Source organism: Daldinia caldariorum (assembly GCF_022478825.1).
Source record: "Daldinia caldariorum strain CBS 122874 unplaced genomic scaffold F4812scaffold_21, whole genome shotgun sequence".
Classification (NCBI taxonomy): Eukaryota; Fungi; Ascomycota; class Sordariomycetes; order Xylariales; family Hypoxylaceae; genus Daldinia; species Daldinia caldariorum.
Genome location: NW_025953057.1, coordinates 86523 through 114189, shown reverse-complemented (window position 1 = coordinate 114189; position 27667 = coordinate 86523). Strand labels below are relative to the sequence as shown.

General features: G+C 48.1%; 10 protein-coding genes across 10 annotated transcripts; 7 read left to right on the top strand and 3 right to left on the bottom strand.

Annotated features, from left to right (window-relative positions):
* The first annotated feature begins 308 nt into the window (after positions 1-308).
* F4812DRAFT_213968 (putative sodium/phosphate symporter) lies at positions 309-2619 on the top strand. The gene is made up of 2 exons (XM_047930370.1): positions 309-505; positions 601-2619. Exons 1-2 carry the CDS (start codon positions 427-429, stop codon positions 2316-2318), a joined length of 1797 nt encoding a protein of 598 aa, XP_047786468.1. The 5' UTR covers positions 309-426; the 3' UTR covers positions 2319-2619.
* A 1043-nt stretch (positions 2620-3662) lies between these two features.
* On the bottom strand, positions 3663-5915 carry F4812DRAFT_214061 (uncharacterized protein). The gene is made up of 3 exons (XM_047930371.1): positions 5720-5915; positions 4976-5670; positions 3663-4916 (listed from the first exon to the last, which is right to left on the bottom strand). The coding sequence occupies exons 1-3, from the start codon at positions 5793-5795 to the stop codon at positions 3984-3986; spliced, it is 1704 nt and encodes a 567-aa protein (XP_047786467.1). The 5' UTR covers positions 5796-5915; the 3' UTR covers positions 3663-3983.
* A 2107-nt stretch (positions 5916-8022) lies between these two features.
* F4812DRAFT_213812 (uncharacterized protein) lies at positions 8023-9413 on the bottom strand. Its single transcript, XM_047930369.1, has 5 exons — positions 9299-9413; positions 9157-9224; positions 8704-9080; positions 8550-8645; positions 8023-8495 (listed from the first exon to the last, which is right to left on the bottom strand). The coding sequence occupies exons 1-5, from the start codon at positions 9306-9308 to the stop codon at positions 8186-8188; spliced, it is 861 nt and encodes a 286-aa protein (XP_047786466.1). The 5' UTR covers positions 9309-9413; the 3' UTR covers positions 8023-8185.
* Positions 9414-10166: 753 nt separating this feature from the next.
* F4812DRAFT_443586 (cytochrome P450) lies at positions 10167-12403 on the top strand. Its single transcript, XM_047935413.1, has 3 exons — positions 10167-10384; positions 10444-11547; positions 11605-12403. The coding sequence occupies exons 1-3, from the start codon at positions 10319-10321 to the stop codon at positions 11962-11964; spliced, it is 1530 nt and encodes a 509-aa protein (XP_047786465.1). The 5' UTR covers positions 10167-10318; the 3' UTR covers positions 11965-12403.
* A 26-nt stretch (positions 12404-12429) lies between these two features.
* Positions 12430-14321, bottom strand: F4812DRAFT_443584 (fusicoccadiene synthase). The gene is made up of 4 exons (XM_047935412.1): positions 13793-14321; positions 13444-13729; positions 12641-13386; positions 12430-12585 (listed from the first exon to the last, which is right to left on the bottom strand). Exons 1-3 carry the CDS (start codon positions 14067-14069, stop codon positions 12981-12983), a joined length of 969 nt encoding a protein of 322 aa, XP_047786464.1. The 5' UTR covers positions 14070-14321; the 3' UTR covers positions 12430-12585; positions 12641-12980.
* Positions 14322-14600: 279 nt separating this feature from the next.
* Positions 14601-17013, top strand: F4812DRAFT_443577 (cytochrome P450). Its single transcript, XM_047935411.1, has 9 exons — positions 14601-14988; positions 15067-15198; positions 15257-15536; positions 15594-15659; positions 15713-15788; positions 15846-16186; positions 16304-16388; positions 16442-16602; positions 16680-17013. Exons 1-9 carry the CDS (start codon positions 14760-14762, stop codon positions 16843-16845), a joined length of 1536 nt encoding a protein of 511 aa, XP_047786463.1. The 5' UTR covers positions 14601-14759; the 3' UTR covers positions 16846-17013.
* A 731-nt stretch (positions 17014-17744) lies between these two features.
* F4812DRAFT_453039 (short-chain dehydrogenase) lies at positions 17745-18593 on the top strand (the record flags this gene model as incomplete). The annotated part of the gene is made up of 1 exon (XM_047936428.1): positions 17745-18593. The coding sequence occupies one exon, from the start codon at positions 17745-17747 to the stop codon at positions 18591-18593; it is 849 nt and encodes a 282-aa protein (XP_047786462.1).
* A 560-nt stretch (positions 18594-19153) lies between these two features.
* Positions 19154-20591, top strand: F4812DRAFT_213473 (glycoside hydrolase superfamily). Its single transcript, XM_047930367.1, has 2 exons — positions 19154-20437; positions 20510-20591. Exon 1 carries the CDS (start codon positions 19713-19715, stop codon positions 20322-20324), a length of 612 nt encoding a protein of 203 aa, XP_047786461.1. The 5' UTR covers positions 19154-19712; the 3' UTR covers positions 20325-20437; positions 20510-20591.
* Positions 20592-20891: 300 nt separating this feature from the next.
* On the top strand, positions 20892-22051 carry F4812DRAFT_453038 (ferredoxin reductase-like protein; the record flags this gene model as incomplete). Its single annotated transcript, XM_047936427.1, has 3 exons — positions 20892-20936; positions 21039-21424; positions 21454-22051. 3 exons carry the CDS (start codon positions 20892-20894, stop codon positions 22049-22051), a joined length of 1029 nt encoding a protein of 342 aa, XP_047786460.1.
* A 2967-nt stretch (positions 22052-25018) lies between these two features.
* F4812DRAFT_453037 lies at positions 25019-26631 on the top strand (the record flags this gene model as incomplete). The annotated part of the gene is made up of 2 exons (XM_047936426.1): positions 25019-26023; positions 26125-26631. The coding sequence occupies 2 exons, from the start codon at positions 25019-25021 to the stop codon at positions 26629-26631; spliced, it is 1512 nt and encodes a 503-aa protein (XP_047786459.1).
* Between the last annotated feature and the right edge of the window lie 1036 nt (positions 26632-27667).

Here is a 27667-nt window from a genome sequence, read left to right as displayed (position 1 = left end):
AAGCTGCGCCAAGGAACCCAGTTCTGCCTCTACAATGACAAGACAATATAAGCCTTGCCCAAGCCGGGTAGGCCCAGACGTGGTGGGTAAACGGCCGACTGGTCCTGCTCGTGAAAGCGGCTTTCTCGGCCAAATCAGAGATCCTGCTTTGCGAATGTGGATGTTACAAGGTACACCCTATGCAGGTTAGGATACAGTCCCCTCGGTAAGGCCATATGAGGGAGCTTTGGATGACCTTGATAGGTACGTCGCGGACATAGGCTCGGGTAGGACCTATATATTCTCCCTATTGCCCGTAGTCTCTCTTGTTACCTCGCACTTGATAAACAGCCACTTGTTATCAACCGAGACATCGAACATCGAATATCGAACATCGATCTTCGACATCGATACCGACATTGACGGCCTCTGTCCGCGCGTGTCAAAATGGCTCTCGACCAGTACACCTACATCTTCGCCATTGGCACCCTGTTTGCCATGCTCGATGCCTTCAACAATGGTGCTAGTAAGTCATCACTTTTCCGCTTCTATTCATTTTTTTTTCCTACGCGTGATATCCTACCGTATTCTTTGGATGGGTATTGACTCTTATCTCTTTAGATGATGTCGCAAATTCTTGGGCCACCAGTGTCTCGTCGAGATCCATCTCGTACAGACAAGCCATGATATTCGGTACCGTATTCGAAATGCTCGGAGCCATCACGGTCGGTGCTCGTACGGCCGATACCATCAAGAATGGAATCATCCCATACACAGCTTTCGGAGGAAATGCCGGTGTTCAGATGCTGGCTTTCACTTGTGCTTTAGCCGCCGCTTCGTCTTGGGTTATGTGGTGTACACGACACTCGGCTCACGTATCATCCACTTACTCGCTTATCTCCGCTGTTGCTGGCGTCGGTGTCGCAACCGTCGGCGCCTCGCATGTCCAATGGGGCTGGAACGACGGCAAGGGTCTCGGTGCTATATTTGCTGGCCTTGGGATGGCACCCGTCATCGCTGGAGGTTTCGGTGCTGCATTCTTCATGCTCATCAAACTCGTCGTTCACATTCGCAAGAACCCGATTCCATGGGCTGTTTATACTTCTCCTTTCTTCTTCCTCGTCGCTGGTACCGTTTGTACCTTATCTATCGTGTATAAGGGTTCTCCCAGCCTCAACTTAAACAAGAAGCCTGGCTGGTATGTCGCCGCGGTTACAATGGGCTGTGGCGGCGGCGTTGCCATTCTCTCGGCTCTTTTCTTTGTCCCCTTCGTGCATTCGAAGGTTATCAAGAAGGATCACACGGTCAAGTGGTGGATGTTCCTACAGGGCCCTCTCTTGTTCAAGCGCCCCGCTCCCGAGAATTCCGAGATTGCCAACGTTCCCAACTACGCTGTCGTGCAGGATGATGAAGAGGAACACGCTTCCACCCGCTCCGAATCTATCTCCGAGCACCCGCCTACTTCGAGCTCTAACGAGAACGAAAAGAACCTGACTAAAATCGAGGCCAAGCAGGCCACCTACAAGGAAGTTGTTGCTCAGGGCGAAAACAAGTTAAACAAGAAGCTTCTCAACAGCCGCGGTCCTATGGGCTGGGCCATGCGCACGCTCCGCGACAATCCCATGGGTGCCGGTGAAATCTACGAACTCCACAACATCAAGATCCTCATCAAGCGCATCCCCGCCGTTATCACCAGCGGATTGCTTTACGGTCTTCACTACGACATCCACGCTGCGCAGTCTGGTATCTCCGGCACTCCCGAGGGTAAGCGTATGCAGCGTGTCTACGCCCATGCGGAGAAGTACCCTAACGAGGTCGAGCACACGTATTCCTTCATCCAGATCCTCACCGCCTGCACCGCCTCGTTCGCCCACGGCGCCAACGATATCGGAAACTCCGTCGGACCTTGGGCCGTTATCTACTCGGCGTGGTCAACCGGCAACGCTGCGGAATCCAAGGCACCGGTTCCCATTTGGCAACTTGCCGTCCTGTCTGCGATGATCTCTATCGGACTTATCACCTACGGCTACAACATCATGAAGGTCATGGGCAACAAGATCACGTACCACTCTCCCAGCCGAGGCTGCTCCATGGAGATGGGCGCCGCCATCACAGTCCTTGTCTTCTCCCAGTACTCCCTGCCCGTGTCTACCTCGATGTGCATCACGGGCGCCACCGTCGGCGTCGGTCTCTGCAACGGCACGATAAAGGCCGTTAACTTCCAGCGTGTCGGGCTGCTGCTCCTCTCGTGGATCGCCACGATTCCCATCGCCGGTACCCTCGGTGGCGTACTGATGGGTCTGTTTATCAACGCGCCTCACTTCCTCCAATCGGCATAGAATATAATGCCCTAAAGCGGTTCTTTTTTGAATATTTTCTTTTGATATAGTAATGATATCTTTGTTGTACGGATGTAGCATGGCAGATACCAAATAGAGTAGGTAGGGATGGGGATAAAAAGTACTGGGTTACTTTTGCATGTTTATACGACGGGAGAGATGAATGAGGACCAGCTCAATGGGCAGGGTCGTGGCTATAAGAGAAGAGATTTCCTTGCTTGGGATGTCTATGAATAAAGACTAAAATTCTGAATAATTCGACTGGCTTGAAAGAAGTATTTTGTTTTGTTGGTACGTGCGATGTGGTCGTGATCGTAGCCTGCCTGGGCAGAGGGGTTAGATAGGATTACATGATGCGACAGGTCCCTCCCATATCACGGTTGATATCGTAGGGCATCCGTCGATCATGTAGACCAGTCCTTTTCTACCATAATATCTAGGTACCTATTTATACCCATCTGTACCATAGCAATCGAACGCTGATATATCTACATCATTAACACAGGATTAGCAGGTTAGGTACTTGGCATCCCCTAAACTAACTACTATACAAATGTTCTTCCTCGACCCGCTGCACAAGGCCAACGAAATCAACGAAAAAAAAAGGTGCGAGTGTGTGTGGTTGCGAATCACCTCAAAGGGAGGAAACACAGTTTCCAAAAAGTAATGAAGTATGCGAAACAGAGCATGGCAAGCATACACTGTCGCGAAGAAAAAATCGACCGAAACGCACATTAACTTGTCGATTTTTTCACTCATGTGCGGGTACTTTTGCAGCTTGGTATCCAAAAAAAAAAAAAAAAAAAAAAAAAGAAGAAGGGAAGGGAAAATTTCGGGAGTGACGGGTGGTATTAGTATAGGAGACGAATGCCTCCTCTTCTATGCCCTCGCGCATGGCAGCTTGTCCTTTACGGTCCATCTCATCAACGACTTTGTGGCTGGCTCCATCCTCCGGAGCGCGCTGTGTCTGAGCACTTCTCAACCAGCTCGGAATAGAGCTCGGCAGGATGTTGGAAGTTTGTAGTACTTCAGCTAATTAGGCCCATCTGGTTGAACCATTTGAAGTCTACTTCGACGCAGACCCAGTCTAGATGGTCGCTGTGCTTGTCAAAAGCGGACGGAAGTATTATCTGCTGGAGCGGACCGACGTCGACGAGTGGTTGGAAGAGTTTAGCGGTTTCGGCGGCCGAGCATAAGGCTTGAGGCGCAACCATCAGCGCTTGTTGCTTGAAGTCCGGCGGCGCCTGGACGATCATAAAATGGCCTGCTGATACGTACCCCGTGCTGTCCATGATGGTCTCCAAGGCAGCGCAGACGGGTTCCGAGCTCTGAATAGGGAAGGTGTGCATGTCGCACATGCGTCGCCCCTCTTCGTTCACAAGTGCCGAGTACCGCCTTTGACTGTGGCAAGATTGTTGGCCGCGTCAACAGTAACCCCTTTATATCGGCTCAGATCGATGATGATTCCGTCCTGGTCGATAGAAGACCATGGACTGTGTCCCATCCGAGGCCGGTACGAGAGGCACAGAAGCTGATATAGCCTCCCTGATGATACTCACGATATCATTCTCACGTGCTGGTTGAACGATGGCGTACGGCACTTGAAGGTTGTAGTTTGACCAGCGTCTCATGGACGATTAGAACCCAGAAGTCTCAGCGTCTCGCTTAGTTCTCGATAGTTATAAATGACGAATCAGCAGTAAACCAAAAGTTCAACATTCCATCGAACTGGTGACAGTTCCATCCTTCATTATGTCGATGACAAGGCCCCTTTTGTAGAGTTACCTGAGCGGAGTGGACCACTTGACGACAAAGATGGCGTGTGTCAATACGATAACAAAATCGCAGTGGCCGGGATACCCGCTTCGTCGCATCCACGTGTACACGGCATTGACCTACAACTCGGCATGCCCCATCATGATATCGAAACATGATACCTCTGCAATACTGGGTTTCTTCGTCATAGAATATTTCCGCCGACGCAACATCCGTTAAGGGCGCCCTTGAGAGATGAGCATGTTCGCCAAGTGGATTAGATCTTAGTCTTTCCACTGCAAAAGGCTTGGGCAATTCCATCTTCCTAGGCAGCCCGCAGTATGCGCCTAAAAAAGAAATTTCATGTCCTTCTATAGGCTCATTATAAATAAGACTTATAGGAGGACGCCAACCCAGACACCGATCTCTCGCAGGAATTGGGATATACGGCCCGATAGCCACATCACCAGCCTGCTCAGTCCGAATAAGAACATTGAAGTCTCCTTGCAAAGACTCGCGGGTTCCAAGAACAAGGAGTCGATCATGTTTTGCGATAGGCTGAAAGGCCCAAATTAAGCTTCGTCGGCGTCTATGTGAAAAGCGACGATACGTCGGCATAGCATCTAATGCATTAGAGTAATGAGGGTGAATACCGACAAGCCGGCCGAGGGAGAAAAAGAAAGTGATACCCGATATACAGCCCGTATCAATGGCGAAGAAGCGTTGCCAGGAAGGATACGAACTGATATATGGTGTACAAAGAAATAAGTCTGGAGGATCTGGCGTGTTCCAAATTCGGGGGTTTGGTTGACCGGGCGGCAAATCGAGACGTAACAAGCCGTCCTTAAACACAATTAGACAATGTTGGTACTTACCTAGGTAGGTTAAGACACAATACGTACCTTCAACTGCGCTGCAAACTTGGCAATCTTCCGCTCTTGCTCTACAATATAAGCGAAACCGTTGCGAGGCCCCTCTTTGAAAACATGACTAGATACGCGCTCTATCTTGCTGATTCCGTCGGAATCGATGGTAAATCTTACCAGAGACACGCCTGGTGGATAATCGTTACGACGCTTTTCAGGTTTTCCGCCGCGTTTCCAGAAGAGAATATCACCTAGCGACATGGTCAAGAGGGGTTCTGGGCTACTGGACAATATACGCGCAGCGAAACTATGTGCCGAAACTGCCCGCCAAAACAAGGCATGCTCGGAATAGCCTTGAATGATGCTAAGTAGTTCAGGTGGAAGCTTGCACAGTTGCGATAATTGGCAAACTCGAGATAATTCCTTCAATGAGGTTATGTCGAGTCGGTAACCTGGAAGATGAACAGGACGTGCTCCTTGCCAGGGGATTCTCCAAGCGGCTGCTGTCCACAGCCGATCTAGGGCGTCTGGGGCGTCGGTACAATAATGTCGAAAAATATTAAAGCACTCGTAATGTACAGGTATAAAGTGAGGGGACGCAGCACATGTTTTGCAGTTAGGGTAGCGACACAACCGAAAACCGTCGACTGTGGTGATTGTATGTTGGACGTCGGGGAACAGGAATGGTCGCGTCTGCCCATGATACGAGGTCGAGTTGCCGTTGCCGAAGACTGCACCACGTCAGTAATACGAATCAAAAATATTAAAGATTCAGCGTACATGCTATGACCCTTTCGTGCCTAAACATCATGTCGGTACATATACCGCATTGTGGGTGAAGTGCGAGATGGTGCATCTTATGAATGACCAATCGGGAGCTGGTGCGGCGTAAATTATAGGATAGAACAAATGTTGCTACTTAATACCTAGGTACCTTAGGTAGGTAGGTAGTAGAATGGAAATAGAAGGTTGAAAGCATTAAAATTTAGCTCGCAGCCAAGGGGGTCTGTGTGTATGTGTTTATGAACTAAAATTTGAGGCCAGCTTACTGCATATTTTAATGAGGAACGGCGTTTGATCTCCTAACTCAGCTGCTCAGGTACTTAGTACATACTACATACTATGGATCGACCTCATTAAGCCACACCAGCTGTCTATTCGTACAATGTAGGTACGGATTACATTAGGTACCTTCAAGGTTGTAGTTAAGCGCCCGCAGTTTACCTCTATACCCCTTACGTGTATGTATTTATATAGTACTGTATATTGTACATTAGTAGGTACACGTTAGGTACCTAGTTAGTACGGAAGTAGTGTAGTGCACTTGGAGGCAAGGTCTACTGTTTTAGGTCATACTGTCGCAGCTTTAAAGAGAAATGGATTCCCTTTTAAACAATATATAACTTAGGTATTTATGGGAGAGCGGATGGGATCCCAGTAGTGTGCTTGAATGCCTCCCTGCTACTAGTATGCACTTTAGTCGTGGAAACTAAATATTTAGGGGCGGGTCTGGGTATATCGCTAATACGCATCTCAGACGACAAGGATAGGATAGAAACTGAACTCAATTGATCTATCTCGTCGGGATGATTCTCGCCAATGGAAGTAGTGATATAATATGAGAGAGCCCGGTAAGTATGGCAAGTCTTAGGTAAATAATCTCATAATAATAAGTCAAGTTACAGCTCAACCATCAACCATCGTCGGTAGTTGTATTGACCACCTCCTAGAAAAGAACTAGAGCTAGCAGATAGAATATTCAATTCATCCTTTTATTTATTTTGAAACTATCTTCATCATTTATTTTATCATAATATCCAAACTCCGTAGGTCCCTTGGGTGCCTACGTAGAACTCATCCTCGTCCCAAGGACCTGAAACCCACTCACCACCGGCGTAGCATTCGCCTGCGTAACCCTCAACCGTATCTTCCTCGTCTCAACGGCCCTGCCTAACTTATCAATCCTCTTATTCCCCAACGAAGTCCCCGTCACAAGCGTCTTATAAGCCCCACCATCCACAACGGCGTCAATCGCATATCCGCCAATCCTCTGGCCTAGCGCTATATGCTCCTGGACAATGAAAGCGTCTACGCTATATTCCGCGCCGAGATCAACTTCCAGCCACCCGGCCCTCTCGCCGTCGTCAAGCGCCCAGTACGTATCTTTGTTCCCATCAAGTACGTTTGCTGGTCCGTAGAGCGTCGCGTTCCCGCCGCGGACACTACTCGCGCTCACTGCTCGATCCGGCGTAAGTATTTTGCGGTCGAGAAACCCGTCGCGCAGGGCTTTAATTCGGCGCGAAGTGCAGTCAGTGCTTGGTGTGCGAGAAGGGTTGGTTGGTTGTATGAAGCATACCTATTTATGAGTTGTCTTATCGGGTTTGAAGGTATTATGAACGAAAAGGCCATTTGGTATATTAGGTAGTCTCCCCCAGTTCCGCCTAACGTATTTATTAGTATGGGCTCAGGGGTATTCCCTATTTACTATACTCTAGACTGTATACTAGCAGGTGTGGTGCTCATGTATACCTAAGATATCGCAGGCAAGCCCACTACTTAACGCTGCCTTCTTCATATAGCAGGAAAGAAAAAGCCGTATCGTGAGAGTTTACTTGCGGTCAAATTCTCAGGAAACTTCAAGCGGCAGGTAACATCTTAGTCGGTACTCTGCACTAGCCCGCACCTAGGCTAGACGCCTGATATCCAACCGAAATTGCTTCCCAGGGTGGAAGAGGCTTTTCGATTCTTGTTGGAGGGATGCCAATGGCCGCCATGTGGTACCAGAACCGAGGCCGGGTGTACATTGCCGGGCTATCACAACGCCACAAGACCATAGGGGACTTTGTTGCAGTGCAAGGAGAGAAATGGGAAGAAAACCTGCTACCGAATGCATTCCACCTCCTGTCACGTCGCAGAGCATGAGGCAGGTAAAACAACTTCGTTGTTCCGCAAGGAACTCTAATACAGTTGCTTTGAAGTCAAAGCTATATACAGAATAACTCCTTTGTTCCAATGAGTCTCAAGTGAGACTCCTGACACCTCCACCGTTAGTCTTGCCTTTCAAAGGGGTTTGGATAGTTGAACATTGCTCCCGTGTCGTGGTAGCGCTATTTTTACATGGGACCCTCCATTGATACTGAAGATCATATTTTTGATATGAAGTGTATTCATCCTTGACCAGTCAATTGGAATATCCTACTAACCTTTAGGCTCAGCAAGAGCAATGTCAGCAGATGCTTCGCGCATTTATATCTGTCGGGCGATCGGTTCCGGCATCCTTGGTGGCAAGACAACATCCTCCATACTGAACGTGTCAGTTTTTTGTATCACCAGCTTCACCGATTCCGTATCATTCAGATTATTATAATTAGGCCAAGTGTTTTGATCGTTACTCAAAGAATGGTTTGAGTCTTTCGTGCCCCTGACGGCAAAACTTTGGGTGTATGATCGAAGACGAGACATAGATAGTTTGGCCCACTGTGGTAGATGACGATCAAAAAATGCTGGGAAAAGCATTGCACAGGCACATATTATGCCAATATTGACCTCGAGAGTTCTGTTTTGTCATTACACATCGACGCCGTCACAATGTATCTGTGGAAGCACTTACCCCCAAACCGTGATGTTAGAAATATTCCAAGTGGCATCAAAACTACTTGACAAGATCGGCGTCATGCACAGCCGAACAATACTTGCAACACAAACACTAGGAATGACCCGTTAACATACTAGGATACACTTGACAGATTGAAGAGATAACTTACAATAAACCCGTACCGAATATCAGTGCAAGTCTGAATCTTCGCTTTCGACCCATATTCAGGCGCCATAAAAGAGGTATAGGTAAGATGAGGATGTAAATGTCCGTAAGAAAGCTCGTGACTCCAGAGAAGTAGGGGAGGACTTTAGGATTAATGCATTGGCCATCTAGAGCCGAATTCCACGAACGTGCCACTGGGGAGCACATGAATATCGTGCTGAATAGCAATCCTGTATTTAGACAAGCAACAAACACAATTCCCCCGTTGATGAAATATTTCGTGATCGTCTGCGGTGAGAATATGCGGCGATATAGGAAAAGAAAGGTCAACTTGATACACGTAGCTAAGATCAAATAGACCCAAGTGGCAATGGTATATATCTGGTTATAGATTGGGTTGATTAGGTACCTGTAATATTCGCGCTTCTAAGTGAGAAACATATGAAAAAGGTTGTACCTTCAGAGCATCTATGATCCACGTAGCCGGTGTGTCCCATATATGACGCCCAATACCCTTTGAATAGGCTGTACGAAAAAAAAATAAAAAATAAGCAACCTAGACATTACGTTAAGAGGGGAATTTTATATAAGTGACATACCTTTAAACATCAAACCCGAGAATGTTACAGTCAAGGCCTATTGGTATCGTTAGCATACCTAGATTACAGGTACCTAGGTAGTCAGCACAATATAAGAAGATCTTGTTTACCCAAGAGACAACGCAGAAATCTGTTATTCAAGTAGTTAGCAAGATTTCAATTGGACCAGGTGGCGAACACTGACAGTCCTCGATACCCAGTTTACCACCGGCAAGGCGCATACGCGTATACACTCGCACACCTACGGAGAGCGTAGCTAGCGTAAGGCATACTGTATGAAGGGCTATATTCTGCTTCATCTGACTCGGAGGGTCGATGAGGTTTGGCTCGACTCCCGATGGAGGGGGCATAGCCCCAAACCATCCAGTAGCCATACCTCAATGATGTGTGAGAAGAATGGATATATTTTTACTTGGGGGTTGTATCCTCTCAAAGTGGTGTCTCCTTTGTCGATTAGGGAGAATGGTCGAAGAGAACAGATTGATCCGACGGAACTACCTACATGTTAACCGGATGTCTTGACAAATAAGTACAAAACGAAATCGGGCTGACTGTGTCGGGCTGAGAACGGTTGAAGGCCTTCGGAAACGCCCATGTTACATGAAGCACCGCCGTATAGATGCGTTGCAAAGAGTAAGGGATGCATCTAACTTCCAACAGGTGCTTTGCCCAGTAATTTTCGGTTAAGTTCATCTTCTGACTAGGTACTAAGATCACACCGATAAAGCCTCCTATTTTGCTAATCGAATAGCAAGATAATACGGTTAAATGAATGTAGTCCCTGAAGTAGGTATCTATTATTGAATATTTCCATGCCTTGCATACAGTAGGTACCTCTACCTATACACAACCTCATATGTTGGTTGCCTTTATCCTAGAAATTTTTGTTAGTGTGGCAAGCAAACAAGTTCACCATTTCCCCAAACATTTCCAACCTGCTGCTTGTTCTGCTTTTTTTTCTTCTTTTTTTCCAGATCAAAGTCGATTTATATTGCACTTGGGGACTGTCTTTGCGCCATTATGTCGAATACCGAAGAATCTCATACCTCTGCGGGATTGGTATATGTTTTACTTGTCTTGATTGCTGTATGCCTCATCCTTCACAACCTATGATCATGATACGAATCAGAATTAATCAAAACTAGTATCCTATATTTCGGGCTCTCCACAACGTATTCTTCCACCCTCTGTCCGATATACCAGGACCACGTGCCTGGTCTGCTTCGCGATTGCCATTCATATGGTCTCTCCTCCGGGGAACTCTCGTCCATGACGTCGAAAGGCTTCATTGGAAATATGGCCCAGTTGTCCGTATCGCCCCAGATGAGGTCACGTTTGCCGATGCAGACGCCTACCCAGACATCTTCCAAGCCCGATCCGATAGTAAGCCCTTTTTGAAGGACCCGGTTTGGTGGGAGACGCAACCGGGTCTTCCTGACACAATACTAAGTGCCATTAACCCTGAGAAACACGCCCGCATACGCAGAATCCTTGCGCCCGGATTTACTCTACGAGCTTTACGAGATCAAGAGCCGATTTTGCACCAGTACGTCAATTTGCTCGTGGACCGCCTTCGCGAGTCCGCGCTGGAAAGCTCGGAAGCCCAGGTCGATCTTGTGCCTTGGCTTAATTTCACAACGTTTGATATAATCGGCGACCTCGGCTTTGGAGACTCGTTCAACTGTTTACAGCACTCTCGATATCACCCGTGGACCGCTATGCTTTTCAGTACTGTAAAAGCCGCTGCCTGGGTCGCGTCGGCACGGTATTATCCATTGATCGAATTCATCCTGCTTAAGTGTATCCCACCTTCTTTAATGAAGACACAGACCGACCATTACCAGCGTATCTCTAATAAGGTTGATCGGCGGCTTAATTTCGAAATGGAGAGACCCGATGTCCTCTCCTACGTAATTAAGAAGCGTGAAGAAGAGGCTGTTCCTATTGGTGAAATCAACTCGACCTTTATGATATTAACCACTGCCGGTAGTGAAACTACTGCTACACTTCTCTCTGGTATCATGAACTATCTGGTCAATTGTCCTGACAAGCTCAACACGCTTAAACATGAAGTACGCCATAATTTCAACACTTCAGATGACATTACTCTTGAAGCCCTGAAAGATCTTCCTTACCTGAATGCTGTAATCAATGAGGGCTTCAGGATGTGCCCCCCAGTTCCTTGGGTACTTCCTAGACGTGTCCCTCATGGTGGGAGCACCGTATGCGGCACATGGCTGCCTGGAGGAGTAAGTTGTCGTATGTATCCAAACCAACATAGGATGAAGCTGATTCATATCCAACAGACAGCTGTGTCGGTACAAGCCTATACTATGAACAGGAGCCCCAGTTATTTCCACTGTGCATCGTCTTTCATTCCAGAACGCTGGCTCCCCGAAGTACATGGAAATCCCGAATCACCCTTCTCGAAGGACAGTCGTGGAGTTATCCAACCGTTTAGCCTAGGCCCGCGGAGTTGCTTGGGCCAAAATCTAGCCATGGCAGAGTTGCGGCTAATCATTTCGAAACTAGTCTGGGCGTTTGACTTCGAGGCGATTGATGGGAATGTGTTAAAGTGGGATGATCTTAGAGTATTCTTACTCATTGAGAAGAAACCTATCCAGGTGAAAATCAAGCCGAGGAGTGAGGTCCCGGCAGAAGCATAATGGAGATCCCCGCTGATGGGCCCCTTAACTTGCAGCCAAGAAATCAATAATATGCTATTTGTGTTCTCTTGGCCTATGTTTCTCTACATTGGGTACATATATGATGATGCTGTCTGTTTGATATTAAACAATACTGTGGGAGAGTGGCTAATGGTTTAGGAGCCACCTCTAGGTACACAAACAAATTAATGCAATAGGTAACGGGAGACTACAGTTGCAGTACGTTACCATTCCGTTGTGCATATTTTCCTGGATGGCTAACTTCACCCCTTAACTCCACCCCTTAAATTCCTCACAGTAGAAAAAGCTCACTGGATATCTGCACCTGTGTTACTACCTCACAGCGGGGACCCCATTAAGTACATAGTTATTTATAGTGCAAACGTAGGTCACAGCTGTTGTGAGTTGCTTAAGTGCATAGTAGCTATGTATGTTGGACGTTCAAGATAATTCCCTCCGAAGTCATGCACTTGATTGATTGTGCCAATGCGCCGCCCCCCCGCCTACGCCCCGCCCCTATCCCCAACGATCAACATATTGTACTATACATCTACGCGCGTTTACTGCTATTTAGGTACCACATGGTAACACCGTGAAGGAACGCCGAGCCTTGCATAACATCTAACATGTAAATTAAAATGCAATCCTTTACCTGTTTCTAATCTAACAAAATTGCTCCTTAGCGCCAACAACATGCTTCTGTTGAGTCCATTATGCATCCTATGGTTCACCAATATTGCAGATTGCAGCGACCTCGTCAGATCAGGTCGAACCGGATCAGATCAGATATGCGTAAGAGCCTGACCTTGGCGAGTCAGGTCAGGCTTTTTGAAATACGTGTATGAAGCTTACCTGGCTATCCGGACGAGCTGGGCTGATACAATATCCCGAAAACAAGTTCGGACAAACTACAACCATTGGTTCTTGTAGTTAACCACAATTCGGTGAACGAAACGATTTCTTAATCGAAGAGCAAGTCCGTGGTTCTGGCCATTTCCCGACAATTCTAGGACTAATTAGAAATCACGATATCTCGGGCAGTAGATGCTCCACACCAAATTCCCAATGTAACTCAGCCTCACAGCCTCGAGATACCTCCGCAGATCTCGGGACAGGGAAGTATCCGTCTGCACGTCATCCATAACCTGGGAGTATTGTAGGATAAGCTTTTGGATCTCTGCTCGGCAGATCTCTTTCGCGTCTGCTTCGGAGACAGAAGTTTCCGCCATGATTACCCAGATCGCGTTAAAGACATAATCTTGGCCAGCCTTCTCTGCCATCACACGCTCCTTGTCCCACGAGTACAGGTCGTTTACAAGGGCCATAGCTGCGTACCCCGGCTCCGCTAGTTTGTGGCACACGTCGTGTTCTTCTTCCGATATGGTAAGCGCCAGACCAAAAGTCAGCGTGCCGAACCATATCCTGCGTCACATATGAGACCACGTAAGCTGAGTGGGAAGGTGAGGTTTGGGGTCTTACAATTGGCCAGCGTCGATAACTCGCGCCGGGATATATTCCCTCAGAGTGTTAAAGGGCACAGTTCTCGCCCGTGCTGCAGATTGTACAAACTTGGTCCACGCCTTCATTGTTGTCTCTGCACGGATATGATCTATATCTCCCATCTCGGAGTAGATCTGCGCTAGCAAGCGCTTTTCTGGGCGGGACTTAGAAGAGACCTTCTGGTCGAAGGAATCATCGCTAAACGTTTCAAGTATTCCAGTAAACTCGCCCGAATAATTCTTCAGATCGAGTGTTTCCAATTCATCTTGAAGATAGTTAGTGATGATAGAACTCGGAGCGAAAGGTTAAGTGTTGTCTTTTATCTTACCGTCGTAAAGAAAAGCGTATTCATTCGCATATGAAATGATCTCGAGCCTCTCAGGCAAGCATTCTGGAACGGTAACCCCCATAAAACTATAGGGGCGGCCCAGTCCTCCTTTATATCCATCGACTGGGTTGACACTCTTAGACCAGTCATCTTGAGCTCGGAATGTGCCTCGTATCTCTTTGAGGAAATCTTTGTGCATGCGAAGCGGGATATTATGGCCAAGTCCATGTGTGTCATATAGATTCCGCTGAACCTCTTCTGAGTAAAGATACCGCATCTTTCTGGTAGAGAAGAGAAAATCTTTTGTCTTTCGGTGGGATCAATGTGTGTTGATATACAATAGGGGTTAGAAATATCTGGACGGCGCCTCTCTGGAATATAGACACATCAAGCCAGCGTTCTCGAGAGGCCAGGTCACGAAAGGTAGGAGTATGGAAAGTAACACGAAGTACCGCTGGTTGACCAAAGGCGAGCGTGTGTGGCTCGATCGGAAATTTGGATATGCTTCATATAAATTCAATAAGCGTACGAATAAAGCTAGAATTAAATGAATAAGCTGTTTGCCATCGTGTTAGCCCATGATGCATTGCATATCTACCTCTAAGGTCCTACGACCAACAGTTCTGCATTTAGAAGCATCTTCCGAACGGCACGGCGTCTCCTGGCTTACATCCAACCAACATCTTTCTAATGATTATAACCGATATCACACTGATGCACATCCGTGGGGTGGCCCGGGTTACGACTAGGTAAGATTTAGGCGCAGAGGCATATGCATAGGTGTAGGTATACAAAGCGTTCGTCATTACCTCAACTGATAAATTTCCTATCGATCTGAAGTCGTGTTTCCAGATTTTATCTCGTTTACGACTCCTTAGTAGACATCCATCAATACATTATCGCCTCAAAGCTCCCTCGGGCTAGCTATTCGATTACAAGCGTTATTGATAGAGCATTTTGAGTAACAATGGAACTTCTCATTTACAACATTTCCCCTTTCGAGGCTATCACGGCAATCATAATACTTTACCTATTCTACATTATCTCACTCATCGTTCACCGTCTTTACTTCTCCCCTCTAGCCAGTTTCCCGGGCCCGAAGCTTGCCGCTGCTACCGGTTGGTATGAATTCTATTATGATTACTGGCTTAATGGCCAGTTCGTTTTTGAGATTAAGAGAATGCATGACGTATATGGTAAGTAAATGTAAAGGACCACATTCCGCTCCAGCTCGCTCAGTTTAGCCCGACTGACAAATTTGCACAAATGGGTAGGTCCAATTGTGCGAATCAATCCCGCAGAACTTTCAATCCATGACCCTGAGTTCTACAACGAACTTTACGTTACTGAAAGTAAACGCCGGACCGAAAGCTATGACGCATTCTGTAAAGGTATTGACCACGAAGGCAAGTAATGACAATCAATTAACCCATCACAATACCGCCTGTAAATAACTCGTAATAGGATCTTTTCTGCTTACCAAGGATCACGACCTGCATAGGAGGAGACGGAAACCCTTTGAGCCATTCTTTTCTAGAAAGGGGATTACCTTCTTGCAGCCGATGCTTAGTGAAGTATGCTTGCATTTAGAATCCCGTATCCGTGAGTTGGGAGGCCAGAAGCAGGTTATCCGTCTTGATCATGCCTTTTCTGCGTTCTCCGGAGACATTATTAGATTGATATGTCTGGGCGCCGACGGTACAGAGGATCGTTTCCTAAGTGACCCACACTTCTCATCAGAGTGGTGTGTATCCCTCTTTTTCTTTCTCTTTATAAAAGGGTATTCTGACCTTATAATCAGGTATGAGATGTTACAAATGATCATACGTTCTATCCCCCTGTTCACTGGGTTCCCGTGGATTATTCAGTAGGTATTGGCCCGGCTAGTTAGTACTACTACCTAACTCTGTACAATGCTAGGATTGCAAAAGCATTGCCAGAAACCTTGCTTCTATGGGCATTTCCCAGCGGCCAAATGTTCAAAAGGTTTGCAGAGGTAGGCACACGTTGCATTTACGACCAGCCTTCCAGTAGGGTCTGACGCTTTACTCAGAGAGCAACACAGAACATCAGAAGGGCCATGTCGGACGTCTCTAGCAAAGAGGAGCGCAGCACCTCTGTATTTCACCATGTGGTGAAGAGCGATATGCCGGAGTCAGACAAGTCTGAGGAACGCCTCATGGGAGAAGCTCAGGTTATGCTTGGGGGTGGGACTGTTACTACAGCCCGCACGCTCACCTTTGCATCTTATTATATCCTTTCACGGCCAGAAGTACGAGGCCGACTAGAAAGCGAAGTCAAGGACTCCATGGCAGAGTGGCCGGAGCGAGTTCCAACCTGGGCGGAGCTCGAGCGACTTCCTTTCCTCCAAGGGATCATTAAAGAATCATTGCGGTAAGTATGCCTTTCCGGTCTCCCGTCTTCATTTCCCTACACCCTTCTATCTTACGAGTGAACTACTTCAAAAATTCGTTGATCAGATTGATTACTCACAGTTTGAAAATGAGGTAGCCACGGTCATGGCGTGATGCACCGACTACCCCGGATTTCGCCCGATATTCCTATTCAATACAAGGAATATACGATTCCAGCTGGTGTAGGATGCCTATCCCTCTCACAAAGCCATTTCAGCGGCTAACCCTCCTATAGATACCCGTAGGCATGTCTGGATACTTGATGCATAGCGATCCTATAACTTACCCTTCTCCGAATGAATTTATTCCGGAGCGGTGGCTTGGAGACGTTGATAAAAGCGTGAACAGAAATTTTGTGCCATTCTGCCGCGGCTCGAGGGGCTGTCTAGGGATGAAGTATGTTTCCCGTATATCCCGTGAGTACCCTAAGTAGGTAATTATCGACAATCTAACCATTTACTATTTGGAATCAGTTTGGCAATGGCCGAGATGAGCCTCGCCCTTGCCGTTCTCTACCGCCCGAATGGTCCTAAGTTCGAGCTTTTTGAAACGGACGAGAGTGATGTAAAGCCAGTGCATGACTTCATGATTCCAGTGGCTAAGCTCAGTTCGAAGGGTGTGCGCGTCTTGATATGTTAAACGGAGAAAAGGGATATAGTTCTGAGCACTCGTGCGCTTGTGTATTTACCAAAGAGGTATATTACGGTTGGAGATAGACACATTTAGGTACGCGTTGGCCCTACGCAACAATCTCTGGGTTCATGACTACTCTGGATTTGAAAATGGAGACACATAATTTCTCTGCCCAAATTCTTCCACTACACCACGCCCAATTATGATTAGTACCTTTAGGTACCTAATCGCATGATTTACAGAACCATAAATTCTAGCCCGTACTAATATGTGTAACACCGTATCTTTCAAGCCTGCTTGACTCTTGAGAGCCTGCCTGGGGGCCTGCTTCGATGTAACCGTCGTACAAAGAGGGTGGCGGAGCGTCATACCTATAATAACAAACAAAAGCAAGCATATTAATTTAACCCGTGTAATAGGTACATAGGTATATGCTGATAACAAAATGTACAATACCTGTCCCGTCGTACTACCCATCCAACACATCGGTACCTACCTCCAACGTACATATACAAGTACTTGAGTACAAGGTGGGCTCAAAACTTCCAAACATGTTGGAAGTTGGAACTGCTTAGGGCAGCGGCTTCAAGTGCCTATCCCCCCCCTCCTTCTAGCAAGCATTTCCCAGAACCCTTAGTTTGTCCTATTCATCACATATCCATCTGACCAAGGGTAGTAAAAAACGCGACACCTATACTGGCAGAGGCGATAACATAATTTCAGGATTACCTTCTCTCTACTTCAAAATACAGCTCTTCTTGTGACGATTCCGCAGCATGGGAGCTCAGTGGTCCCAGGTCTTCCCTCCGGGGCCAACCTTTAAAGATACCCACTTGGAACCCCAAGACGGCAAGGTATTCTTGATTACTGGAGGCTACTCTGGAATCGGATTCGAGCTTGCCACCATGCTGTACCGAAATCACGCTCGCGTTTACATCGCCGGACGTTCGGAAGAGAAAGCTCGTCAGGCAATTCGAAACATCCAGGCCAAGGCGCCCACATCTAGGGGCAGCTTGGAGTTCCTGCACTTGGAGCTCGACGATCTCAGCAGCATAAAGGCGTCGGCCGATGCCTTCAAGGCGAAGGAATCCAAGCTTCACGTCCTGTGGAATAACGCTGGCGTCTCGCGGCCACCTGCTGGGAGCGTTTCGAAGCAGGGGATCGAGCTACAGCTAGCGACCAACTGTCTCGGGCCGTTCCTATTCACCCGCCTCCTTCTCCCCTTGATAGAGACGACTGCGGCTGCCGAGATTCCCGGTTCCGTTCGCATCGTTTGGACCGCCAGCCAGATCGTCGAGCTCTCTGCGCCGCCGGGAGGCATTGATATGTCCGAACTACATACGCCCTCCAAAGACCAGCTGCGAAACTATATCAACTCCAAATTTGGGAACTGGCTTTTGGCCGTTGAGTTCGCCAGAACCATAGGCCGTACTTCAAATGTTGTCAGCGTAGCGCTCAACCCCGGCTCCGCATCCTCGAACCTCTTCCGGCACACACCGTCGATATACTGGTTGGCATGGCCGGTGCTGTACCCACCCAAGATGACGGCATACACGGAGCTCTACGCCGGTCTGTCGGGGGACATCAGCTTGGAAACAAACGGGTGCTATGTCATTCCTTTCGGTAGGATTGCGCAGGAAAAGAACATTCGTCAGGACTTACTCGATGCGCTGAAGCCGAAGGAAGATGGGGGCTCCGGGAAGGCGAAAGAGTTTAGCGATTTTTGCGAAGAGAAGACGCGTGACTATGCCTGAAACTGCCCCCGACGGCTTCCCTCCTACATCTCATCGTGTTCACTACATGTCTGTTGTACATTCGCAACTCCTTTCTTGACTTTATGCCAAATTTATAAGTTAATAATAAAAAGGGGACATCGAGACCTAGCAGGTACCTGCCTCCTAGGTAGACAGCCCGGAAAAATAACATCGCCTTGCCTATTGCAATGAAATGTTGCCTTGTTACAGAGCTCACCTAACTGGAGATAGTATGAGCGCACGGATGTTGATGATACACGAAGCAATTATCTAGGATGCTCCAGGGAGAATTGCCCCAAAGCAGATTTTTGCCTTGTCCGTGATGACATTAGCCTATCTCCTTGAATTAGGTACCTGTCAACGGTGAAATGGTTAGTTGACATGGTATCATGCATTCTCGACGGTTCGTTACTAGAGTCGCTGAGACGATAACGATACGTTTAAACAGGATGTAACATTTCTAATTCTAGAAACCTCGAGATAGCTTCAGGGCGGTGTACAATAGCTAGAAGCTGATAGGTTAGAATATTATCCTAAAATCGACATATTCCTACCTAGGTACCTACCCATTCTACATGTGTGCCGATATGTTCAAGCGAGCTGCAGAGAAATTATAATGGGTACCTACCTGTGAAGAATCTATTCTCCAAATCCGTCAAATCAAGCATCGCAATATCCACATTCCTTGTAACAACTTATCTGTTTTCATTATACTTCTTGACCCGCTCCGTTTCCTTGCCGCCCTCGCTCATCTTTGCCATCTGCTTCACACGCTTTACATTCCCTCTTTTTCAAGATCCACAGAGCCACATATAAAATCGCGAGCGTACGCACCGCAGCGCCGCGGCAAACTCCCGAATCTACAGCAACACGAAGTTGCCGACGCTATACCCTAACATAAACATACCTTAGGTACCTAGATAGCTAACGTTACGCATTAACTTCTTGGTGTACCTAGCTGGTGTACCTAGCGGCCAACAAAATCGTCCACCTCAGCACAATAATGTACGTGAGTTTACACCATCTAATGTAAATCTCAGTAACTGGAAATACTCGTGGCTGGGCATGTACTGCTACTACATATATTAGATTGCCCCGAGTCATCTTATCGTGATTACGATGCTATCAAGAGATTGGGCTGTGAATGACCAAAGATGGATGCTACTACTCATTAGCATCGTAAACTCGCTAGTAAACATGGCACATGGCCAACCTCCGCCAGCCGCATATCTACAGACGCCATCTTCCCGACAGCTCGAATGGCATCGGCAGGAGTACTACGCATTCGTCCACTTGGGCCCCAACACCTTCACAAACGAGGAATGGGGACGCAGCCAAAGCCCTCCCGGCGTGTTCAACCCGTCGGCCCTGGACACGGACCAACGGGCCAAATCCTTTGCGGACGCCGGTATGGCGGGGATGATCCTGACGGCCAAGCACCACGACGGCATGGCGTTGTGGGATTCGAACACGACCACGTACAAGATCGGCAACGGAGCATGGGCAAAAGACCGGGGTGCGGGACGGGGCTTTCTAGACGCCCGCGGAGGCGGACGCGCGACTGCGGGACGGCTGGTTCTACCACGCGGGCGAGGAGTCGAAGACGCCGGAGACGCTGTTGGATATGTATCTCAAGTCCGTGGGGCGCGGCGTGAATCTGCTGCTGGATGTACCGCCCGATACGACGGGACGGATGCCCCAGGACGACGTGGATATCCTATTGCAGTTTAATCTTCGAAATGGTCACTTAAACTCCGGATCGAAATCGGCCGCTTGCTTCATGAAAACATAAATGCATTAAACTTGTAAAAAAAGCTTAGGACTTTTAAAAGTTTTTATTCTTAGTAAGTTTTTAAATTTACATCTTTTATTTATTTATTTTTTACTTATTTCATTACTCACATGCCGAAAAAAAGCTTCCAATTACACCATATCACGTGATGACGTCATATTTTACCGATCATGCCATCGGTTTTAGTTAATTTGAGGTAGGTACCTAGCACTAAGCTTTGTAATAGCTAGAGGTATTGTACGTAAGCTTAAGAGGTACCTAGCCTAAACCACCTTACCGGCAACTAAGGAAAGAAACTCCAAACGCTCCCACGGGCTTTACGGTACCTAAGTTGCTTCTTTTTTTCTTCTTCTTTTTTCAACATCGTGTCAAACTTCAAAACTAACAAATACCTGGGTTTTCAAAAGAGTTCCTTTTTTTTTTTCCCCTTTAGAACCTCAATTGGGTTATAGACGACCACCACCCTCTTCCCCTCATTCGCATAAAATAGAAGAAAAAAGAAAAAGATGTTCGCTAGATCAGCTTGTCGCGCGGCTCAACCGCTGAAGAGGGTAAGTACCGTTAGATCTTGGAATAATAGAACCCTCGATGTGCGTCCCAATGGCCATGGCTACCTAGCTAACGTAACGCCTTGTTGCTTTCGCACTTTCTAGAATCTCCTCTCGCGCGCATACGCCACCGAGCCAGCCAAGAGCGGCTCTTCCAAGACCCTCCTCTACGCATTAGGCGCCACCGGTGTCGCGGGCGCCGGCTACTGGTTCTACTCTAATCAGGGCGCCGGGTCGGCCGCGGCCAAGGCCAAGGACGTCGTGAGCGGACCACCGAAGAAGGCCTTCCTCGGCGGAGACCAGGGCTTCATCTCCCTGGAGCTGAAGGACGTCCAAGACATCAACCACAACACCAAGAGGTTCATCTTCAAGCTGCCGGAGGACGACCAGGTCTCCGGTTTGACCGTGACCAGCGCCCTGCTTGCCAAGTTCCAGAACGAGGGGCAGAAGCCTGTCGTACGGCCCTATACGCCTACGAGCGAGGAGGGCAAGTCCCCGCTATGAAGATGTCATGAAGAAGAACTACAGCTAATGCGCGCGGGATTATAGATGCTAAGGGCTACATCGAGCTGATCGTGAAGAAGTACCCCAACGGCCCCATGTCGACCCATCTGCACGACATGGTTCCGGGCCAACGTCTGGACTTCAAGGGCCCGCTGCCCAAGTACCCGTGGACGCCGAACAAGCACGACCACATCGCACTGATTGCCGGCGGCACGGGTATTACTCCCATGTACCAGCTAACGCGTGCCATCTTCAAGAATCCCGACGATAAGACCAAGGTGACGCTCGTCTTCGGCAACGTCTCCGAAGAAGACATCCTGTTGAAGAACGAGTTCGCCGAGCTCGAGAACACATACCCGAACCGATTCCGTGCCTTTTACGTCCTCGACAACCCCCCCAAGGGATGGAACGGACATAAGGGATACATCTCTAAGGACCTCCTAAAGACCGTCCTCCCCGAGCCCAAGAGCGAGAACATCAAGATCTTCGTGTGCGGTCCTCCGGGCTTGTACAAGGCCATCTCCGGCACTAAGGTCAGCCCGTCGGACCAGGGCGAATTATCTGGCTCCCTGAAGGAGTTAGGCTACTCCAAGGATCAGGTTTACAAGTTCTAAGTTAGCTTTTTCTAGGAAGCGGGTACTTAGAGAACTATGGTATAGAACCATATTAGCTTGGTGTTGGTATGAAAGACATGGTGAAGGCATTGACGTGACCGCGTGACCTTTGTGTCTGCTTTCTTAGAAAGATGGATTGTGTCCCTCTCAGCCTCCCCGCATATAGTCTATAGCTCCATCTCACCTAGTGATGATTGCCAAAAAGAAAAACAGGCTCAAACAATATTTGCTTCCCCGTTTGCGTCATTGGTGATTTCTTCTAGCTTTCCGTCCCCTTACAAAATGATGGGATATCCGGCACACCCCTTTTTCTTACCTTACCATTTGTTAAGCTTTCTAGACATATCGATCAAACCCCGAACGATATATGCAACCTCGCCAGAGGCCTTCATGAAAGGGAGTTACACCGAGGCGTTGCCATGCTGTCTGAAGCAATTCGCGAATATTTCATCGTATCATGCCCCTTCGGCATGCTCGGTAAGATTCCCCAACGTCTAAATCGACGTTGCCTAGACCTTTTCTTTCTGTCTCCTCTACCAGCCCAACAATTCACCACGTGCTGCGGGCGCGGGCTAGATCTCTAAAGGAAGTAAGTAGCTCGTCGGGGAACCATTCAAACATGCACATGTCAATGGTACAAAAATGACACTGTAATGATGTTTGGGGGGGGATCGAGTGTAGCACCAATAATAGACATATCATGCAAGGCAGTCTTGCTTACTAGGTAGGTAGGTAGCTAGCTACTCGTTTCATTTCGTTCTGGTCTGCATTTTCCACGCCGGCTTTCGACAGCATCATATCACGACATACCAATGTATTAAGGCGGCGCGTTCTAGACTTGGCTCGTGGCGTCCGGGTAGGCGGCTTATAATTAAGCATCGGCAGCACGCGTCAGCGCAATTTCGTTGATGAACCGCCGGGATGGAGTTTACAATGCGAAGACCTACGTATGAAAGGGGCTTTATTTTACGTATTCGATGGAACGGGACGCGGGAATGCCATGGCTGACATATGTAGGCCGATAGATCGGATGGGACCCAAAAGTGTCATGTCAAATCATGATCTAGGCGGGAGTAGCCGCCCGGCCCAGGAACCAGATGGGCCAAGGCGTCATATGCGTACGCGCGAAATGATAGCTTACTTGTCTGCCTGCCTTGGCTGCGTTTTCAGCGTTCAAGCTTGGCAGATATAGCTGCGGGAGTAGGAGCAATGAAAATTTGACTCCTGGGTAGAAATATGATATTCTAGCCCCCATCGTGAGACATCGGCTCTCAGCTTCGGGCGCCTGGGGCGTCTCGCGCAGAAAACGGCAATATACCTCACATGTTGTGGAACAAGGCTGACTGGCTGTAGCCTGCTTGCTTTGCTTGCTAATAGAGACCCCAGCAAGATGATATTATGAGTCAGAAATCCCCTTTCCCACCGACACATAGTAATGCCAGCAGTTTGCGCGATGCCGTAGCTATCTCCCATGCCGGCTAAAGTCGCCTCGAGCGCGCCGACATGTGGCCGACGAAAAATAAACAGCAAGAACTGGGCCAAGGTTCCATAGATGCGTAGCTGCCTCGCTATATAGGGCCATCATGCGTCCTTCGCTCTTGGCATCGGGCGATATGCTGCGAAATCCACGTGCTAAAGGGGGGAAGGGGGGAGCAGCTGGGCGTCGACAGAATTTTTATTAGTTTCTACCATTGGTTACACGATGATTGGCGACATACGCCTGTCGATTGACGAAATGACTGGTGAAATTTCCCGCGCTGAAGGGCATGCCAATGGTACGGTATGGTGTCGGGTTAAAGTCGAGAGCGGGTGGGTTCCTCGTCAACATAGATCCGGGGTACTTTCGGCTCTCTCAACCAGGTTCTGCCGTTGGGTAGCTATCAGCCAGTCTTTCAACCCAGGTGGATCTGGGGAAGCGAAAAGGAATACAGGAGCGAGGGGTCACATCGAGGCGAATTTACCCAGCCGCAGGATTGGATCCGGCGTTTAGCGAGAGACGCCCCGGGAAGACTAGAAATGAAGCTCTTCTCTTTGCATATGGGGCGTCTAGTAAGAGCCACCGCATATTGAGGAAATAGTCTATTAAGCTATCTTCTTTAAGGTGAAACGGGCAATCTTGAATACTGATATGATTCGGTGACTTCATGTTGTTCATGCGGTATGACCTAAGTAAAAGGTAGGGATGGATTCACTGACGTTCATCTAATCGCAGCGCCGTTGCTAAGCGGACGTGATACTGACTCAATGACCCACGTACTCGGGTTCGGAGCACGACGTCGCAAACTCAAAACCCAACGAACCGGTGCAGATAGCGTTCATTAGCCAGGAACTTAAGACTTAGATGGACGCAGGAACAAATGTTGTACCAGCTGCCCTCCTCCGATTCGGTATATGTTATCGGGCCAACCACATAAAAATTTATGTAATTAGAAAGAAGCGAGAAGTTGTTTAGGGGCCAAAAGCCATTAAAATTGCCAAAAGGTAGTCGAAGAAATTTCGAATCTCAAGAGGATGAGCAGAAAAAGTATATGTTGTTTCTAGGGAAATAACGAGAAACGCATTAACCTCCACTACAATGCTAGGCACCTATTGCGCTTTCTGTAAATTACCTAAGGTACCTAGCCCCTGAGCTCTGTCCGTCTATGACGTCAATCCCGTTTGGGCGGAGCTTAGTATACTGCGAAGTCCTACCATTCAATGTCAATTAGGTACCTAGAACCTTAGGTTAGCAAGCCTACTGCAAAGTTAATAATAGTTTTATACACTCTTCAATGCATTATAATTATAATGGGCGTGTCATTACCAATATAGCACCCCAATCTAGTCTCACTTACACGTAACAATGGGGAACGAAAAACACCAGAATAACCAGCCACGACGGCCGGGGAAAAATCCACCCAGATCATTTCAGAGAGCACCTATTTCATTCTCTGCCCAATTATTACCGGACCTTATAGCGTAGGGATAATGGAAATAGAGGTGCCGGTACGCGAGCCACGCTCGTTTTCTCAAATCAAGCGTAACCATATGCACGCGCTGCGGATGGATACGGTCCTGTTCTCGATCTATTACCCCTGCGACCCTTCGTCGTCCACGCAGAGCAGGGAGGGGAAACCGTCCAAAGCCACGTGGCTACCGAGACCGCGTACCTTGACGAGCAAAGGCTATGCGAAGTTCTTTAGTATACCGCATTTACCTGTTACGGTTTATATTGCCGCCACGACCATGTTCACTAAGCTGCCGGCTTTCCGCAATGCCAAGCTTGCCGGTGACCACGCCGGCGACTGCCCCGGTGCTGCACCCCGCCCACCCTCTGGCGCCTACAGTGAGAACACATTAGCGGAAAGTGGGGATAAACCAAGATTCCCAGTTATCTTCTTCAGCCATGGATTAGGGGGCTCCCGTATGTGTTATAGTGCAATATGCGGAGAGCTCGCTAGTAATGGGATTGTTGTCGTTGCAGTAGAGCATCGTGATGGTAGTGGTGCGCGTTCTTATGTCAATATTCCGCCAAGCGGTAAGCTAGCAGAATGTCCATCAATCGGCGACGCGAATCCGAGACGTTTCTACAAGGCCGATTACATTTTTCCTCTGGACAATGCCCAGGATACTTCACCTCACAACGCCCAAGGAGTGGATACCGAACTCAGACACGCACAGATCGAAATGCGTATGTCTGAGTTTGAAGAGGTGTACTATGCTCTTCAGCTTCTCAACAATGGCCACGCGGATTTGATTTATAAGAACAACTTGAGGAAGAAAGGAAACGCAAGGTCTAGCTCCAGAGGCCTAGATGGCATTGACTGGTCTGATTGGGATGACAGGCTTCTACTGCGGAACGTTACGGTGATGGGCCATTCTTTCGGTGGAGCGATGGCGGTCGAGATCATTCGCCACAACGACCGTTTTCCATATATTGGTCAAGGTATTCTTCTTGATGCGTGGGGACGGGCCACACCAAAAGTAGGAAAAGTTACTCACCAATCAATACGCAAGCCTCTTCTAGCCATCAACTCTGAAGCATTCATGCATTGGCCTGAGAACTTAAAAAATTATGCGATATTGAAGAAGAGACGAGAGACGGAGGGGCTCATTACTGGATGCTCACCATTAAAGGGTCAACCCACCTTTCACAATTTGATTTCGCCATATTATATCCTCATTGGATGTCTTTCTTTATGAAAACCATGGTAAATCCCAAAAGGGCAGTGGGCCTGACTGTAAATTCTTCCTTGGAATTCTTAACCCGAGTTCTCCCTCTTGAACTCACAGCTGGAAATAGCTGGATCGATGAGGGGATTCTACGAACAAAAGTTCTTGTCGCAGACGAGCTGCCACATGAACATCGACCCGATAGCAAGTGGATGGCTTCTCGCCTTAGGATACCTAACGAGTTGAGGACCCGTACAAGTAATTGGTTTCGGCGAAAAGCTAAAGCATCAGCTGTCGCTACTGATATAAAAGGCAAACCATTGATAGGTTTAGTCAACTTCCCACTGGGAAGCGAGGTTTGGATGCATTTCAGTCCGGACGGTGAGCAGCGGCAAGATCCGATTCGGTTGAGCGAAGAAGTTACCTAAGAAAAAGCGTGTAACCCACTCCTCCTGCGAGGTCTCGCGATTTATTGCTTCCCGGTGCTTACGTAGCGCATAGAATAAGCCCTTCCGGACACATCGGAGATACCTCTCGGTGAGAGTTTGCGTGCTCAATAAAGTCAGCGTCTAAATGAAGACCACGATTGATATTGACGTTGGTGAGAAGGAAATCATTGAGAAGGCCGTAGGTTTAACATGCCGTGGTGTGTGGCGTATACAGGTTGAATTACGACCTGGGGTGATTGTTACACGGCGTTCCAACGACAAGCACATATGAAGCATCGTACATGAAGCGTGCAGAAATGGCGTCAAATAGCCGCTCTTGCTCCAAAATAAACAGGGATGATGCCGACCATGGCTCAGGAGGCCAAGGCCCTATCAGGAGCAATACGAGGTGAGGCTCTCACCATCAAGGGAGATTTTTGACGCCTTGTACTGCAGCCCAACTCAGGTGCAGGATTATAGGATCTTCTGGAAGCTCTCCTGTTTCCCGACAAGTTCGCTAGCTATGGGGAGCTGAATGCAGGATGCAATGGGCTCCAGATCTGTCTCTTAGCACGTAGCGAACCATACGTTATGAATGCTTTCCATGTCGTCAGATCTCGCCCGACCCTCCACCCGAAAGGGATAATGCGATGCAATGCGATGTCATGACTATTGAAGGGGGCCGAATGCTCGCGAAACCATTACTCGTCCGCCGGTCCGCCGGTCTAGAACAAGATCGCATATAGAGATTTGGCTTACGCTACAACTAACCCATCTAGACTTTTGAGGTCCTTTCTGTTTAATAGAGTAGCAGCTATTGTGGACTGCTTGCGCGTCGTCAACTACCTAGAGTGAGAGGCTCATGGTTGACGGATCTCGTTGTCGGCTTCTAGCCGTTGCTCAGATTCGATGATCCGGGTTGTTGCCAACCTGTGGTTACATTGCGTGCAAACCCATGTAAGGAAGATTGACAGGCGTGGCGGAATGTGGAGTTGGAGGGCACCTTAAAAAAAGATGGGAAAAAGGAAACCGAGTG